Genomic DNA, 14258 nt, shown 5'->3' on the forward strand with positions numbered 1-14258 from the left:
TTCAGTTTAATTGCAGTTCAGTGGTACACACACAATTACAGTACAAACAGTTCATTTCATGATTAAAAAAACAACAGTAAAACAACAATATTGCAAAATGACGCAGCGCTGAGAAAGAAAGGCATCATGCAGACAGCCAGTGTGCACACCCAGTGAAAAAGTGGAGGGAGGGAGGTTAAGAAAGAAAGGACAAAAGAAAAAACAGTCATACTCTCCTTAAACGCTGGCTGGGCACTTTGCCCTCGCCGCATCCGCACCCGTCCGTCTCATGTCGGCCGCAGGTCGGCCGATGATTGGCTGGTCTCGCGGTCCTGTCCAGTCCCTCTCTGTGCAGTCACTCGTCCGATCCACTGCCCCAGCAATCCTGAAAGGCAGACATATTGTGGTGGTTTTGGCAAGGGGAAAAATTCCACTAACACCCCCTCCCAACCTTGACTAAGGTAAGTTTGAATCAGGTAACTAGTGGCACGCACGGGCTGGCGCATGTCGGATTGGAGCGATCCGGGTTACCGGGTTTAACCCCGGAGGGAGGGAGTGAGGGAGGGGCCCCTTCCTTGGTCTTGTGGGTGCAGCCCAGTCCCTCTCGGTGCAGGCTGGCGCTCTCCCCATCCGCTGCCAGCTGAAAGGCAGAAAAATAAGGAAATCAAATTAAAACCAACAGTGTGTGCACTACGCTTGCAGATTGGATTGCCGTGTCACCGCCTCTGGCCAGCCTTGGCCAGTCATGCATCAGGCTCCTCTTCAACACTTGGCGACTGCTTTCTTCGGGTGATTCCTTCCTTTGCACCCCGCTCACCAATCGCGGGTCTGGTGGCCTCCGTCCACCGGCTCTTCGTTTCATACACTCTTCCACCTTGCAAGACAAGCACAAAAGTCTCGCTTGCGCTTGCCGTCGCTGCGCGGTCGCTTGCCGTCGCTGCGCGGTCGCTTGCGCTTGCCGTCGCTGCGCGGTCGCTTGCCGTCGCTGCGCTTGCCGTCGCTGCGCGGTCGCTTGCGCTTGCAGTCGCTGCGCGTTTGGCACTCAGTGAGGGCTGCACAACATTTTGGAAAATCAATGATATGGCAGTATTGGGCCAAACCACTGCATTGAGGCAAGTTGTGAAAAATTCTTGGATGGAGGTTAACTATTTGATTGCAATGAGATCAGTTAGATTAGTTTACTTTAACTTACATCAATGACTTATCGTCTTAACTCATTACAAATAGTTAGGCAAGGAAACATGTTTCATTTGAGACGTGAAAAAAAAATCTTTGCTGTCTTAAAGTGCATGTCAATAACCTAGACCACCATATGGCAGTTTTCCAATACACGTGCAGCCCTACACACGTCACCATTGGTGTCCAAATGGCAGCCTCGGGGCAACTTGATCAACACACCACACGACTGAACACGACACTGCTTTGTAGCACTAAATATCAATGGCAACATTTCGTGATCTATTTAATGAATTTGTGTCGAAAGAATTCTGAATTTGTTTCAGTATGCAGCCCTCAAGCAGACATTGGGACACCGCTGGTGTAATTTAAAAAAAAAAAAAAAAATTAAAATAAAAACTCATCTATTTCACACGTTGAAGCTGCGCAGGTCGACGCCTCCAGGGAAGCGGGTCTCCCTCAGAACTCGGCGACTTCAGAGCGATGCCACAGCGGTCCGTTCACCTCTGATCAGATCGTGTCACATCCCGGTTGCCATCTGCAGAAACAGAAACAAATGTTAGAAACTCAAAGAGCACCCCAAGTTGTGGGTCACTTGCTTACTTGATCAAAGCGGCTAGCTACTATTGGTGACCGTCGCCCGGTCGGATCGGGCCGTGCGCCCCCCCCCTTCGCGTCCGGCCTGCAAATGGCAGAACATGCAATGAGTTGGGCACTGCTCGCATCATTACGTCTTCCTCGTGGACCGGCTCGCCCAAACACCGCCCCCTATACCTAGAGAACAAAGGACGCACAGTGGTAGATTAGGCTTAGATCAAGCACGACAGTGGTAGGTTAGAAGACGACAAAATGTTACCGTCTCGCTCCAATGCTGTCCTACACCTAGGGGAGCACACAGAACGCAAGTACCACAGCCGTGGTAGGTTAGGGATAGATGAAGTGCAACAGTGGCAGGTTAGAAAAAGACAAAATGGTACAAGTCAAATTGCAAAATTGGACATTCGGGATCGGCTCGCTCCAACGCCGCCCTACACCGATGGGGGAGAACAAAGAACGCAGCGAGCACGACAGTGGTAGGTTAGAAAAAGACACAAAATGGTACAAGTCATATGGCAAGCTTGGACATTGGACTCCGCGTCAAAGTTCACATTTGTCTCCATCCAAGTCACCACGTCCTCCCCCAAGTGAGCCGTCAATGGCAACCAAGCACAAGCCACCGCTGGATCCAGATAAGCCACAACCTCTTAAGCAAGACCAACCGTCAGACCCCCAAACACTGGCCACACCTGCAACCTTTCCGTCGTGCACCCATAACCAAAGGCAACCACACTGCCCCCTCCTGGGCACATGATCCGCACATGTTGACTTTTGCAGCGTGCTGCTTGTTTCTTGACTTGATATAGCATTGCTCTTTTGGATATGGCATTGCTCCTTTGGATAGGCCATTGCTCCTTTGGATAGGCCATTGCTCCTTTGGATAGGCCATTGCTCCTTTGGATAGGCCATTGCTCCTTTGGATAGGCCATTGCTGCTTTGGATAGGCCATTGCGCCTTTGGACAGGCCATTGCGCCTTTTCATGTGGAATTATACTTGTCTCATTCAGCTCCTCTTGCAGCCTACAAAAACACAGACAGACATTATTTGTGTGCTGGGAAGCTAAAACTCGACAACCATTGTGTGTTGGGAAGCTGAAACTTGACATAAACAGGTTTTCACCTGATTTAGGACTACTCTTCCTCAGTGTCCTCAACATCACTGAAAGGGCTCCTTCCAAGAGCCTCCTGCTTGCTTTGTATAGAAGGATGCTGGCTGGGCGGCCTTTTTTAGTGCTACAAAAGACAAGCAAATTATTGCAACAAAAATAGACATTGAGTAGAGTGCCAATGGCATGATTTTTTTACCAACAATTATACACACTAGGAGTTTTACATTTGAAAAAAGTATTATATTGTGGTAAATTATGATAATTTATCAAAATTATAGTTAATATTTTAATTTTATCCATTCTCTATTAAAGATTATAATTCATATTTTAATTTCATCATCTACAACTCACCTCACATTGGACAGATGATCCAGGTCGGCGGCGTCCAAAAGGGGAGCAAATAAGCGGCGCAAATGTTTGTTGCGTAACGGAACGAGCGGGCGGGCGCCATCTTTGAATGGATTTGGTCCGATTTGGACATGACGTAACATATACGTTGCATTCACCAGTTTGCATGACACGTCAATGGCACACGGATAATATAAAATAATAAAAAGTGGTTTAGTTGACTAGAGTCAAACTAACATTTCCTATAGTCAGACAAACACGCGCTTATCGGCGGCGTCATTGACGAACCTTCTACAGACTGACGAATGAAAAAATGCTGGCCAGCATTAAAAAAAAAACAAAAAACAAAACGCGCAAGCCATTTAAAATACCACCAAAACGCGCAACGACGCGACGCAAAGTGGATCGTGGCGTGCCGTGCCGTGCCGAAACCTCAAGCACTCCCTAGACAGCGAAAATCCTGCAAGAAATAATAAATGGCATCGTAAGAAACTGCAAACATTTGCTCACGGGCTAAACGTGGCCGAGTCACGAGAGTACGACAATCCTGCGACAAACAAAATAAAAAATAAAAAATTTAAAAAAAGGCTTGTGAGAAAAGGCAGCAAAGCGTGCCAATCGTGCAACAAACACGGCGCCCGTCGTGAAAAACGGCAGGAGACGACAAACATTTGCTAGCATGCTCGCTTACCTGAGAAAGCGTCCGCCGCCGCGGCCACGCGCTCGGTGACACCTGCATATGATAACTCCCCTTGAGCGAGCACACCTGTCTTCAATTGACCTAAAGCCCTGACGTCACATCCGTCGATTCAAATCTTCTTCTCCTGATCGTCCAACGGCGCTCGGCACACTGACGCCACCAGGTGGTCGCCTGTCATGGTGACTACTGTGGGAAGGGCTGCTTCGGACTGACTATCCGTAGAAACTTTGAACACCCAACATGTTTGGATGGAGGATACCCTGTCAATATGACCAAATCTCCTTTTGTTTCCGAGCAGGCTCTGGTCGAGTGGTTAACGCCATTGCCTTCAATCAAATGAAAATATTTGTTTTTGTTGGAATGCGGCCCCAAGGACTAGCGCTTGACACGTGTGACCTCTGACCATGATATTTCCCTAATATCGTGTGGAAGTTACGTCATTTTCTTCTTCGTTTTGTTTTACGGCGCATTACTGACACCTCCTGGTTGAAGTCATATGAACTAACCCTAACACCCCCAAATGTATGTTTATTATCAGATGTCGCCTGAGCTGTGATTGTTTTTCCAACCACCTCAGATCAAATTTGTCAAAAGGAGGTGGGGCCGTACAGGCCCAGGATTCAGGCCGCCGCCCGGAAGCTTGTTGGGCAGCTTGACGGAAGGGCGAGAAGACTTGCGGCTTTGTCACGGACGGCGAGGCCGGGAGCTGCGATCGAGACGAGTAGTCGATGGAGGAGAGGGATGCCGTGGCGAGGGAAGCATGGCAGCTACATACCTTGAAGGGGTGCTCCACACTCGTCTACAATCCTCAATGGAATATTAGCAGGGGGAAACCAATCATTTTCTTTCATAAGACACAAGATATGCAACATCTTAATATAGCTAAAAGATATAGTGTTTTTATGATTGAATATCTTGCTTAATTAGCTGGGTGGCCAAACGCTCGCTCTTATTTCACTGATGTTTTAAGATGTGTAGACTTTCTTTAGTCACTGCATAGAACAAAGGGCAAATCATTTAGTGACTTTTTTTTTTAATAAAACAAAGTCCCTCATAGTGACTCCTTAATATAGGTAACATAACTGGTGACTTTTATGAGGCCCTATAGAAACTGTATTCATGTATACGAAAGAAAACAAGGGTCAAGTTTTTACCTTTTATTTCTCAAGACCACATTTGAACATTTGAAGCTGACCAAACCTAAACATCTTCAGCCTTCCATCAAAATGAATGGATCAAACGGAAACCAGTAATTTTTTTTTTAAACAGCAAAATGAGCAAATCTTAAGCTCTACGTGGAAGGGGGGGGGGGGGAAAGAGCCATGCCCCGCCAACATTTTACATTATTCAAAAGTTTAAAAAAAAAATCATCAGAAAGAAGTAGGACGTCACCTGACACACCAAAATAAACTACAAGTATTGTTTTCCTTCTAAGAGGTATTAATAAATGCAAGGGGAAAAGGGGAGATTGTTTTATTTAAAAAAAAAAAAAAAAAAAAAAGAGGAAAGGGTGAAGTCTGCCTACCACTTTTGGTATTTCGGGTGAGGTCCGACCGATGTCGAAACCCCTCCAAATACATATTTGATTAACCACAACGACTCATCCAACTATGAGATCACCAGAGACACGAAAACCAATGGAGTCATATTTTCCTCCCTCTTTAAAAATGTATGTTCTTGATTTGATATAAGCAAGCCACTACGCATACGTGGATCACCTTGTTTATAAGCTGCGACGTGCCGGGATCCAAGTGAGGCTGGGGTGACCTCCTCTTCTTCCTCCAATGGATATCTCCTGTTGGACAAACATGGTCATAAAATGGAATGTTAGTAAAAGAGACCAGCGACGGCTTTTCTAGAAAACAACTGGCTCAGCAATAACAGAAAGAACATGGCACAAAAAAAGTTCCTCCGACACGCCTTGTCATCACGGTTTGCCTGAAAATGCTCACCGACTGTCTACAAAGTTGGACGCCGCTTTGAAATGACATCATTTTTGTAGTTACGGAAGTGAACAGATGTGACAAACACATGATTCAATGACGTCTCTCTCCAAAAACTTGATGATGAAAGCTAAACAACATACAGATTGACAATCTTGGCAACAGCATTGACAAAAGGATGTGGGTAGAGAAAGGAGTACCTGGGGTGAGTACCTGCACACTTTGACAGTCAGAGAGTATCCTTCATTTTTAATTTGCCCTTTTCACATGTGGTCTCGCTCACAACACCAACGCTGTGAGGTGTGGAAGTCAGCTGCAAATTATGCCATAAACCCTAGCCTCCAGTTAGTAAGGTACGTTGTCCGTGAAAGGCTCCTAGAACTACCCCAACCACCACCACCACCATCAGCCCGACCCGCAAAACACACACTGCAAAGCATTGTCAGGCACATGAAGGAATTGCATGGCATTTGCTGGTCTGTGTGTGCGTTTATATTTATTATAAAAAAAAAAAAAAAAAATCAGCCCACCTAAGGGTACATATAAACACACGTTTGACGTTTAGCCAATTGTAAACTATGTCGAATCAATACTGCCAAATTGGTGGAAAAATGACAGGAAGGAAGCAAGGAAGGTGAACTGGATAATGTCATCTTTTTTTCCCAGCTCCTTTTGACATCTCCGAAAGCAATACAAAACGAGGGGAGGGGTACCTCTGGGCATGTTTGCTCAGGGCTACACTGGCCTTTCCCTCTTGGCTTGCTTTGTGTGAATGCTTTCTACCTTCTTCTCATTCATCGGGCCTAGTTCTTCGTCTTCAGTGCATACTTATGATGCAAAAAGAGGATATGGTACATCAGACAAACATTTTCAGCGTTGAAGTGAATGCAAAGAAGGAGGCAGGGAGGGAGGGAGGGAGGGAGGGTGTGTGAAGGGTTTGGGGAGTCAGGGGGCGAGGAGAAGGACACACTTACCTGAGTCTGATCTGAGGTCCTATCAGATCAGTTTTAATTGGACTGAGTGTCACCTTCAGAAAGGAGGAGCTCTTGCTGGCCGTTAAGGAGAGGCGGGGAAGCCGAGGCGGGAGCCTCCGCCCCCGCCTCCATCGGCTCCGCATCGGTGGAAGCCTTGACGGCGGCTGCTTCGCCGTTAGAGTTCTTGTCTTTCTTGGAGTTGCTGCTCTTCTCCTCCGACGTCTTACGTTCTGGAAAAAGAAAAGCATCGCCGACCGTCATTGGTGTCGATCTTGGGGGGTGAAATAAAAGAGTTACGTCACGTGCCATCACCTCTTTCTTTCGATGAGCGCTCTTTGTCTCTCTCCCTGTCTTTGTCTCTCTCTCTGTCCCTGTCCCTCTCCTTATCTCTCTCCCTGTCTCGGTCCCTGCTGCGGCTGCGCTGGCGATGAGATCGGCGCTCAGAGCTTCGCGACCTCCTCCGGTCGCGGCTGCGGGAGCGTCGCTTCCGGTCAGGGTGGTCACGGCTGCGTCTCCTGTCCCTGTCCCTCTCTCTTTCTCTCTCCCTCTCTCGACTTCTGCGGAATAAGAGAATGTCAGTTTTGCCAGACGTATTAAACAGCAAAGAGACCTGCAGTCAGTCTTATGATGACTCTTGAGTGTACAGAAAGAAGAACAATTTGGGTTACCTGCTCCGTCTGCGCTCACGATCCCTGTCTTTGTCTCTGCTCCTGGACCTCCGACGATCCCGGGAGCGACTTCTTTTCCTATCTGACGCTCGGCTGGAGTGGCGGCTGTTAGACTGGCTTCGCCGTGCCCGCCGATCTCGATCCCGGTCCCTGTCACGTTCTCTGTCCCTGTCGCGCTCCTTCTCACGTTCGCGCTCCTTCTCCTTTTCTTTCTCGCGTTCTTTCTCCTTTTCCTCCTCCTCTTTGCGCTTTTTCTCTCGCTCCTCCTTCTCCCGCTCTTCTCGGTCTTTCTTAACGGCCGGGTTTTCCCCCTGCGGGTCCTCTGAGCGACGTCGGATTTTCTCCTAGTGGAAGTCAAGCAGAGTTCATTCCAAAACGCCATTGGTGATAAATATGAACTATGTGCATGATGTCACTTCCCATACTCTGCCAAATTGTGGCCAGATTACCTTGAGCTCCTCGACAGTGGATTTGATCTTGGCGTAGCCCATATGCTGCTTTCCCATCAAGTGGTCATCCACCCGAGACTGAGCGTCACCCACAATCAGGAAGGCTCCGCACACCTCGCACACTTCCATCTGTTTCTCCTGGGCTGCAAAGCTCTCGATTGTCTGAATGGAAAGACAGAGAGAGGATAAGGTATCGTATTTTGTTGAACCAAATACGATAAAAGAGACAGTAGACGTCGGCCGGTGAGGCTCAGTTAGATGGCTCACCGACGGATTGGCACTGAGCAGTTCCCTCTCCTCCTTGAGCTGCTCAACCAGCTTCATCATTCCTTGAGCCTCCTCCACACGGCCCTCCGAGCCCAGCTCCTCAATCTATGCAAAACAAAGTACAATGCTAAATCAGCCACGCAAGTGAAAAAGAAAGGAACAGCATAACTTTCAACCAACCTGTACGACTAAATCTTCAATCTTCTCTGTCAGAACCTGAGCCTTCTCATCATTCTTTCCTACTGGAGCAGGAGGTTGCTGTGAAAAAGAAACCGTACCTCAGCAGCGAATGATAATAGCTCTCGCTATCATTTGCACATTTACAGGTATTATAACAGAAAAAGACAAAACAAACCCCTGCATTCTGCTGAGCTTGGGAAAGTGCAAGCCGAGCGTGCCCTCGACGAATTCGCCGTTCCACTTCGGCCAGGAGCGACTGGAGATAGCGCAGAAAATCCCGCTCGTATCCCTCCTTCATGTAACGTGAGCTCTTTTCATATCTGAACAACACACACAAAAATAAGGACTACAATATTAATAACTAGCAGGTAAAGGAAAAGACATTGCACAATATTTTAAGACACAGGACGCATTGCTTACACTTTGCGAAGATTTTCGTCGTGGATTTTCTCACAAGGGCCTTCGGAAAGAAAAGGGAAATTGTTAATCAGTGACAGTTCAATTGTCATTGTTGTGATTGTACACATCAATTCGAGCTTGACCTACCCAAATCTGAGCGTGTGTTTGTAAATAATTCCGCTGGACAGAAGCCACACAGATAATATCGACATACCTAGAAACACATACGAGACATATTATTTCAAGGTCAACAAATTATAGCCCGAGTTATCGATCTCGACAGGGGAGATAAATTTAAGTGAAACATATTTTCGGGTTAAGGGTTCCAATCTATTCGCAATGCATGCAAACGACGCCTCATTGCGAGGTCCATCATTCGCAGGCTAACAATGGTTCAACGTGTGTGGTTTCATTTATGGCACTGTGGGCCACCGATATTCAATCGCGTGTATATTTACGATTGTTTTATTGAACAATTGCACGAATAACCGCTAACAACTATTCAAAGACTTCAACAGCGCGATTATGCTCCGCAAACAAACGTTCAGTTACGTTAGCGACGTGCACACGAGGCTAAAATTAGCCAAAAATGCTAGCTTACGCTCTCGTCGTCCCATTTGACGTTACATCTCTTCTCGTCAGGGGCCAAATTTCTGTCTCGGCCCATTAACTCATCGAGCAACTGAGCTGCGGAAAGCATTTTGCTCAGCTTGGAAGTATTGGCGTTAAACGCAACAATATATAGCGGAGCTGCAGTTCACACCATCCCAAAGCGCTCAAAGTACATTGAATCAAAATGGCAGCTACAGTGACGTCACCCCTCACGAACATCCGAAAGTGAATTCGACTTTTGACCCGGAAATGCAACTGCAGAACAATGGAAATGCACACATACATCATAAAGCTATTTTGTATGGCCATTATGAAAGTGCACTTTATTTGTTATACACGCAACATACATAAATCCCCCCTTAATTTTATTTTTTTCATTTTTGTGGTCACGTTTTGTTTTATTGATTTGATTTATTTATAGTTTATTTCAACCCATGTCAAAATGGAAATTACATTTTGGTTTATTATTATTATTTTTTTTGCTACTGTTTTGAATCAAGGGGGCATATCTTTAAAAAAAAAAGTGTGCTCTTGTATGTATCTTGGTATGTACTATTTCGAGCAGCATTTCAGTCAATTGGCCACATTCAAGATGACGGACGTACTGCCGTATTGCAGTAAGAGATCAAGCCGCTCAACGCGGTCTGAGTAGTCGTTGTAACGTCCAAAAGTGTCCCCCGCGATGTGGCGGTGCTTGTGGCAACCCGCACCGAAGGAACGCAGACAGCGCCTACAAGATTGCCTGGAAATCGGGTGTTGACTGTAACAGTACAAACGGAAGCGAATGCAAACGAAGAAGCGACTTCTGTAACCCCAAAGAATCTGGTGGCTAAATCGCATTAGCGGAAGCAGTTTGTTATCACCACCCAAGATTAGCACCAAAGATTGCAGTGCTGTCACCGAGTCAAGCTAGCAAGCACAGTAGTTCATATTTAGCCCGGTGGACTGGTTAATGCTGTTTGGCCAATATTGCTTGTCAGGCTAACTCATGAGGTTTTAGTTTATCTCATGAACTCTGAAATCTGTGCAAACATGTCCACCATTTCGTTGGATAAAGAACTCCAGGAGCGACTGAGAGAGGCGTCTGCAATCGGGGACATCGACGAAGTGCGGACATTGGTTGAGAGTGGAGTAAACGTCAATTCACAAAACGAAATCAATGGATGGTAAGTTTGAGCACAAAAACATCAGGTTAAGTGACGTCACAAGACACCAAATATGTTTGCCTTCACTTATTGTAAAGAACAGACAACTTCAAGAAGTTGCTTGGTGAGTTACATGGGTTTGTGATAGCCAATTAGGGAAATCACGGTTTCATCCTTAGGTGCTGCCTGTCGAAAATCCCTTGAGTGCTTAATCCGGGGCTTCGAACAAAAACAAAACAGCGAGCAAACAAAATATTAACAGGCACATCGCATTACGAATGATGAATGTGTCTTATTTCTTTATTTTTTTTACAAATACTTACCTAATACTGTCATTTGATTCATTGCTCCTACCTAGCAGATGATGTTTTGGGCATCTTGTCTTTAATCTCACCAGGACTTGCCTGCATTGGGCATGCAAGCGAAACCATAAGCAGATCGTGTCCTACTTACTTAGTAGCGGTGCAGACAAAGACATCCTCACAGCTAAGGAAGAGCTGGCCTCACAGCTCACATCCAAACCGGAGATCAAACGGCTTTTAGGAGGTAAACCACAGTGGCCGTCGTCGTTTTTGACTGGAACATTTTCAGGCCCAACATAGACAAACGCTCTTTTCCTCCTTCTGCCTACAGTTGAAGTGGAGGACGTGCCCGAAGTCAAGGAACCCGAGTTGCCAATCATCCCCAACTATTTGTCCAACCCTCCCTTCTTATACTCAAAGATGGATAACAAGATGGAGCTCCTACTTTCTCAGCACCTGGCACAAAACGGATCCGCGGAACACACCGAGTCCATGGACAGCACTTCGGCTCCACTCTCTCCAACTGGGCACTTTAAGACCTCTCAGAGCCTGCCGTCTGACGACCCTGTTCCACCAACAAACTCTGTCGCTCACAGCCAAGTTCAGAGCCGGGAATTTGTTCCGGCGGCCGAGCAAAACGGCGCGCCGCCCGGTTTGGCCAACCGCACGGTCGTAAACCGCACCGTGCCCGTGGATCTGTCGGTGGAGCCGCATCTCGTCAACCACGCCGTGCAGCACAACGGAAGCGTGCGCTCGCCCCCTCTGGCTTCACCCGGCCCGGGTTTGGCTTGCGGCAACGGCGCTCAGGTCCAAGCTCCGGTGACCAACCCCAACCCGGCAGTGAGCAGACAGCAATCGGTCCCGCAGCAGATCGGCTACAGTCAAGCGGGTGGACCTTTGCCGGCCTTCCAGCCGTTCTTCTTCACGAGCACCTTCCCCGTCAATGTGCAAGGTGAGGGTAAAGTGACTGACAATATTTGGACCGTAGCACTGAACGAGTGTCCCCACCCATCTGTAGAATTAGTACTGAAGGTGCGCATCCAGAACCCAAACGCCCGTGAGAATGACTTCATCGAGGTGGAACTGGATCGCCAGGAGCTCACCTATCGTTCTCTGCTGAGGGTCTGCTGCCGTGAATTGGACATCAGCTCGGAGCACGTGGAGAAGATCCGCAAGCTACCGAACACCATGTTGAGAAAGGTAACGGGCATTTTAGTCAAATGTTTGCTGTTGTCAAATGCGCTGTACGTGATATTTTTTTTCCCCCCCTCCAGGACAAGGATGTCGCCCGGCTGCAGGACTTTCAGGAACTGGAGGTTGTGCTGGAGAAATCCGAGGGCTTGTCCTTGTTCTCCGGGCCGGGGGGTCTGACCGACAGACCCTGCTACAACATGACGGCCTCGCGCCTCACCTACTAGACGCCCCGCCCCGCCTCCCAGATTTCCCTGCTTGGTTCGTTTCCAGTTCTCGAGCTCTTTGTCCTGATCCGGGCCCCTTCGCTGCTTTGGTGTTCCTAACTTGTCGTCAGAGATGACTGGATGACGAGAGATGACGTACGTGGGCCCCTTCTCTCCTCCGCCTTGTGCCAAGGCTCCAGGGGAACCACAACAGGCGGGTGGGTCGGGGGCATTAGCTTGTCTTCCTGCAATAGCCTTATACGGACATGTCCATCTGCAAGCAAGTTGTCACGCACTATTTGCTAAGCCGACCATAGGCTGGAAGATGTTCCAGCTTGCTTACACACCTTCGCACATGCTGTCGCTTCAACCTTGGTGTCTTGGAGTCGCTGGAAGGAATGAATGAATGAATGGGTGGGTGGTCGGTCGGTCGGTCGGTCGCTTTTAACTGCTGTCTGTCTGCACACAATGTGGAAAAGAAAACTTTGAGTCATTTTAGTTTGTTTTAAAATCCCAGATACCTCACCACCTCTTTTTTTTCTTTTTTTTTCTTTGAAGTCATACCAGTAATGAGGCCGGGCAACTCCTTGACTAACAAGGTAAAGGCCGCACGTGATTCTACCTTGGATGTCCGCAGGTTGCAACTTTCTTTGTACGCTACAAGGAAGTGTGCTCAAAACTAAGCTTATTTCACCTGCCGGTAAGCAAACTACGGAATATCTCTGCATCACAAAGGAACGCAGCTCAACAAGTTTGTTTGTCTGTTTGTTTGTTGGCTCAAGTGGAGCTCACGGAATGAAAGTTCATTTTTTCAACGACAAAATGGGGTGTTGCCTCCTTATTGCACACCTTTCTCAATGCCTGTTTTTTGGGTTTCGAATGGTAGCTTTATTAGATAACACAAGTCTTTTTGACCTAACTAACCTAAAACTGCACTAACGAGCTGACGTTTAATATCATTTTTTGTCTTCTATGTTAAGAGCCTTGTGTCAAATGGAAATGTTAATGCTGCTCTTCTGTGTACCATCATGTTCCATTTGCTGACAGTGGTCCCACAATCAAAAGGTTTCTTACCAAGTTCTAACAGTTTACTTTTCAAAGGTATACCAGAAGCTCTTACTTTATGAAATATATTTTTTATTAACAAGCATAGTTTTGGTTGCATTTGTTTTTAACCAAATAGGCCTGTTGTGTTTGTGTCAAAACGTTAAATGCCAGAAGTTCAAGTTGTGAAAGAAAGTGCAATGAGACAATGTTAAAGACTTTACGAAGACGCGGCTAGACAGGGTGAGAGCGTCGTGTTTAAAAATGAATGAGTTTATGGCTCATGTTTGCTTCTGTGAAAAGGAGACTAACACTATCGGTGGCTTTGTTTAGTGTTCTAGACTTAAAGCAGAATACAGTTTGACTTAACCTATGCATCCAGAGTCTGATATTTTTATAAAAGATGTGTCCTGTTGTACTTGCAGAAATAATCGTAGGCACTGTTGAAGGGTTTTTTTTTTTAGTTTTGTTCTGGAGACCTCTTTATGTTCTTTGATAAAGCATGGTGAATGACCTCATCTCTTGCCTGGCTCCATCATTATTGGAACGCACTTGTCCCGTCTGACATAAGATAACAACATCCTCTGACACCGTTGAAATGTCACATTAAAAACACTAGAGGGCGTTAGAGTCAATATTTTGTTTTCTTTGCTATATTAGTAGAAATGATTCAAGTAACACAAAGCGTGATTTAAAATTTTTCAAAACTAATTTTCAACTCATTTGACTACACTATGACACCACCTGGGCGCCAAAACTTGGCTAGTTTTGTTTTTCCCCTTCCCCACATCCAGCTGTACATTGTTATGTGACCCAACAACAAGCCACTGACCCAAAGCATCAAGCCCCTTTGTTCTGTTCCCTTTCTGATGTAAAGAATATAAACAAGCGCCGAGTTGTGGTCGTACTCTTACGCCTTGCGTATCTGTGACGCCTCTTGAATGAATGAATACAACAAAGTCCCATGTG

At 46.7% G+C, this 14258-nt stretch overlaps 3 protein-coding genes across 9 annotated transcripts in view; 1 reads left to right on the forward strand and 2 right to left on the reverse strand.

Annotated features, from left to right (window-relative positions):
- Positions 1-5053: 5053 nt before the first annotated feature.
- Positions 5054-9607, reverse strand: luc7l3 (LUC7-like 3 pre-mRNA splicing factor). Its single transcript, XM_049744462.2, has 10 exons — positions 9391-9607; positions 8937-9003; positions 8811-8850; positions 8566-8710; positions 8391-8468; positions 8211-8315; positions 7944-8105; positions 7495-7838; positions 7139-7383; positions 5054-7056 (listed from the first exon to the last, which is right to left on the reverse strand). Exons 1-10 carry the CDS (start codon positions 9487-9489, stop codon positions 6860-6862), a joined length of 1482 nt encoding a protein of 493 aa, XP_049600419.1. The 5' UTR covers positions 9490-9607; the 3' UTR covers positions 5054-6859.
- Positions 9608-10022: 415 nt separating this feature from the next.
- Positions 10023-13807, forward strand: ankrd40 (ankyrin repeat domain 40). The gene is made up of 5 exons (XM_049744465.2): positions 10023-10567; positions 10944-11092; positions 11180-11800; positions 11867-12048; positions 12123-13807. The coding sequence occupies exons 1-5, from the start codon at positions 10410-10412 to the stop codon at positions 12264-12266; spliced, it is 1254 nt and encodes a 417-aa protein (XP_049600422.1). The 5' UTR covers positions 10023-10409; the 3' UTR covers positions 12267-13807.
- Positions 12482-14258, reverse strand: part of spag9a (sperm associated antigen 9a) — a 63163-nt gene continuing 61386 nt past the window's right edge. For all 7 annotated transcript variants that reach the window (XR_007486680.2, XR_007486678.2, XR_007486679.2 and 4 more), the window contains 2 exons: positions 12593-12704; positions 12482-12519 (listed from right to left, as the gene is read on the reverse strand). The gene's annotated coding sequence lies outside the window, so the exon portion shown is untranslated. The remainder of the gene's footprint in view (positions 12520-12592; positions 12705-14258) is intronic.

This window comes from Syngnathus scovelli, chromosome 16 (assembly GCF_024217435.2).
Source record: "Syngnathus scovelli strain Florida chromosome 16, RoL_Ssco_1.2, whole genome shotgun sequence".
NCBI lineage: Eukaryota > Metazoa > Chordata > Actinopteri > Syngnathiformes > Syngnathidae > Syngnathus > Syngnathus scovelli.

Bases quoted from the DNA above. Each gene is read 5' to 3' on its own strand.
- luc7l3 (XM_049744462.2), bottom strand. From the start codon at position 9,489: ATGCTTTCCGCAGCTCAGTTGCTCGATGAGTTAATGGGCCGAGACAGA. The intron at 9,004-9,390 runs GTAAGCTAGCAT...ATGTGTTTCTAG, and splicing joins TCAAATGGGACGACGAGAGC to GTATGTCGATATTATCTGTG. The intron at 8,106-8,210 runs GTGAGCCATCTA...CTTTCCATTCAG, and splicing joins TGCTCAGTGCCAATCCGTCG to ACAATCGAGAGCTTTGCAGC.
- ankrd40 (XM_049744465.2), top strand. From the start codon at position 10,410: ATGAACTCTGAAATCTGTGCAAACATGTCCACCATTTCGTTGGATAAA. The intron at 11,801-11,866 runs GTGAGGGTAAAG...ACCCATCTGTAG, and splicing joins CTTCCCCGTCAATGTGCAAG to AATTAGTACTGAAGGTGCGC. The intron at 12,049-12,122 runs GTAACGGGCATT...CCCCCCCTCCAG, and splicing joins CGAACACCATGTTGAGAAAG to GACAAGGATGTCGCCCGGCT.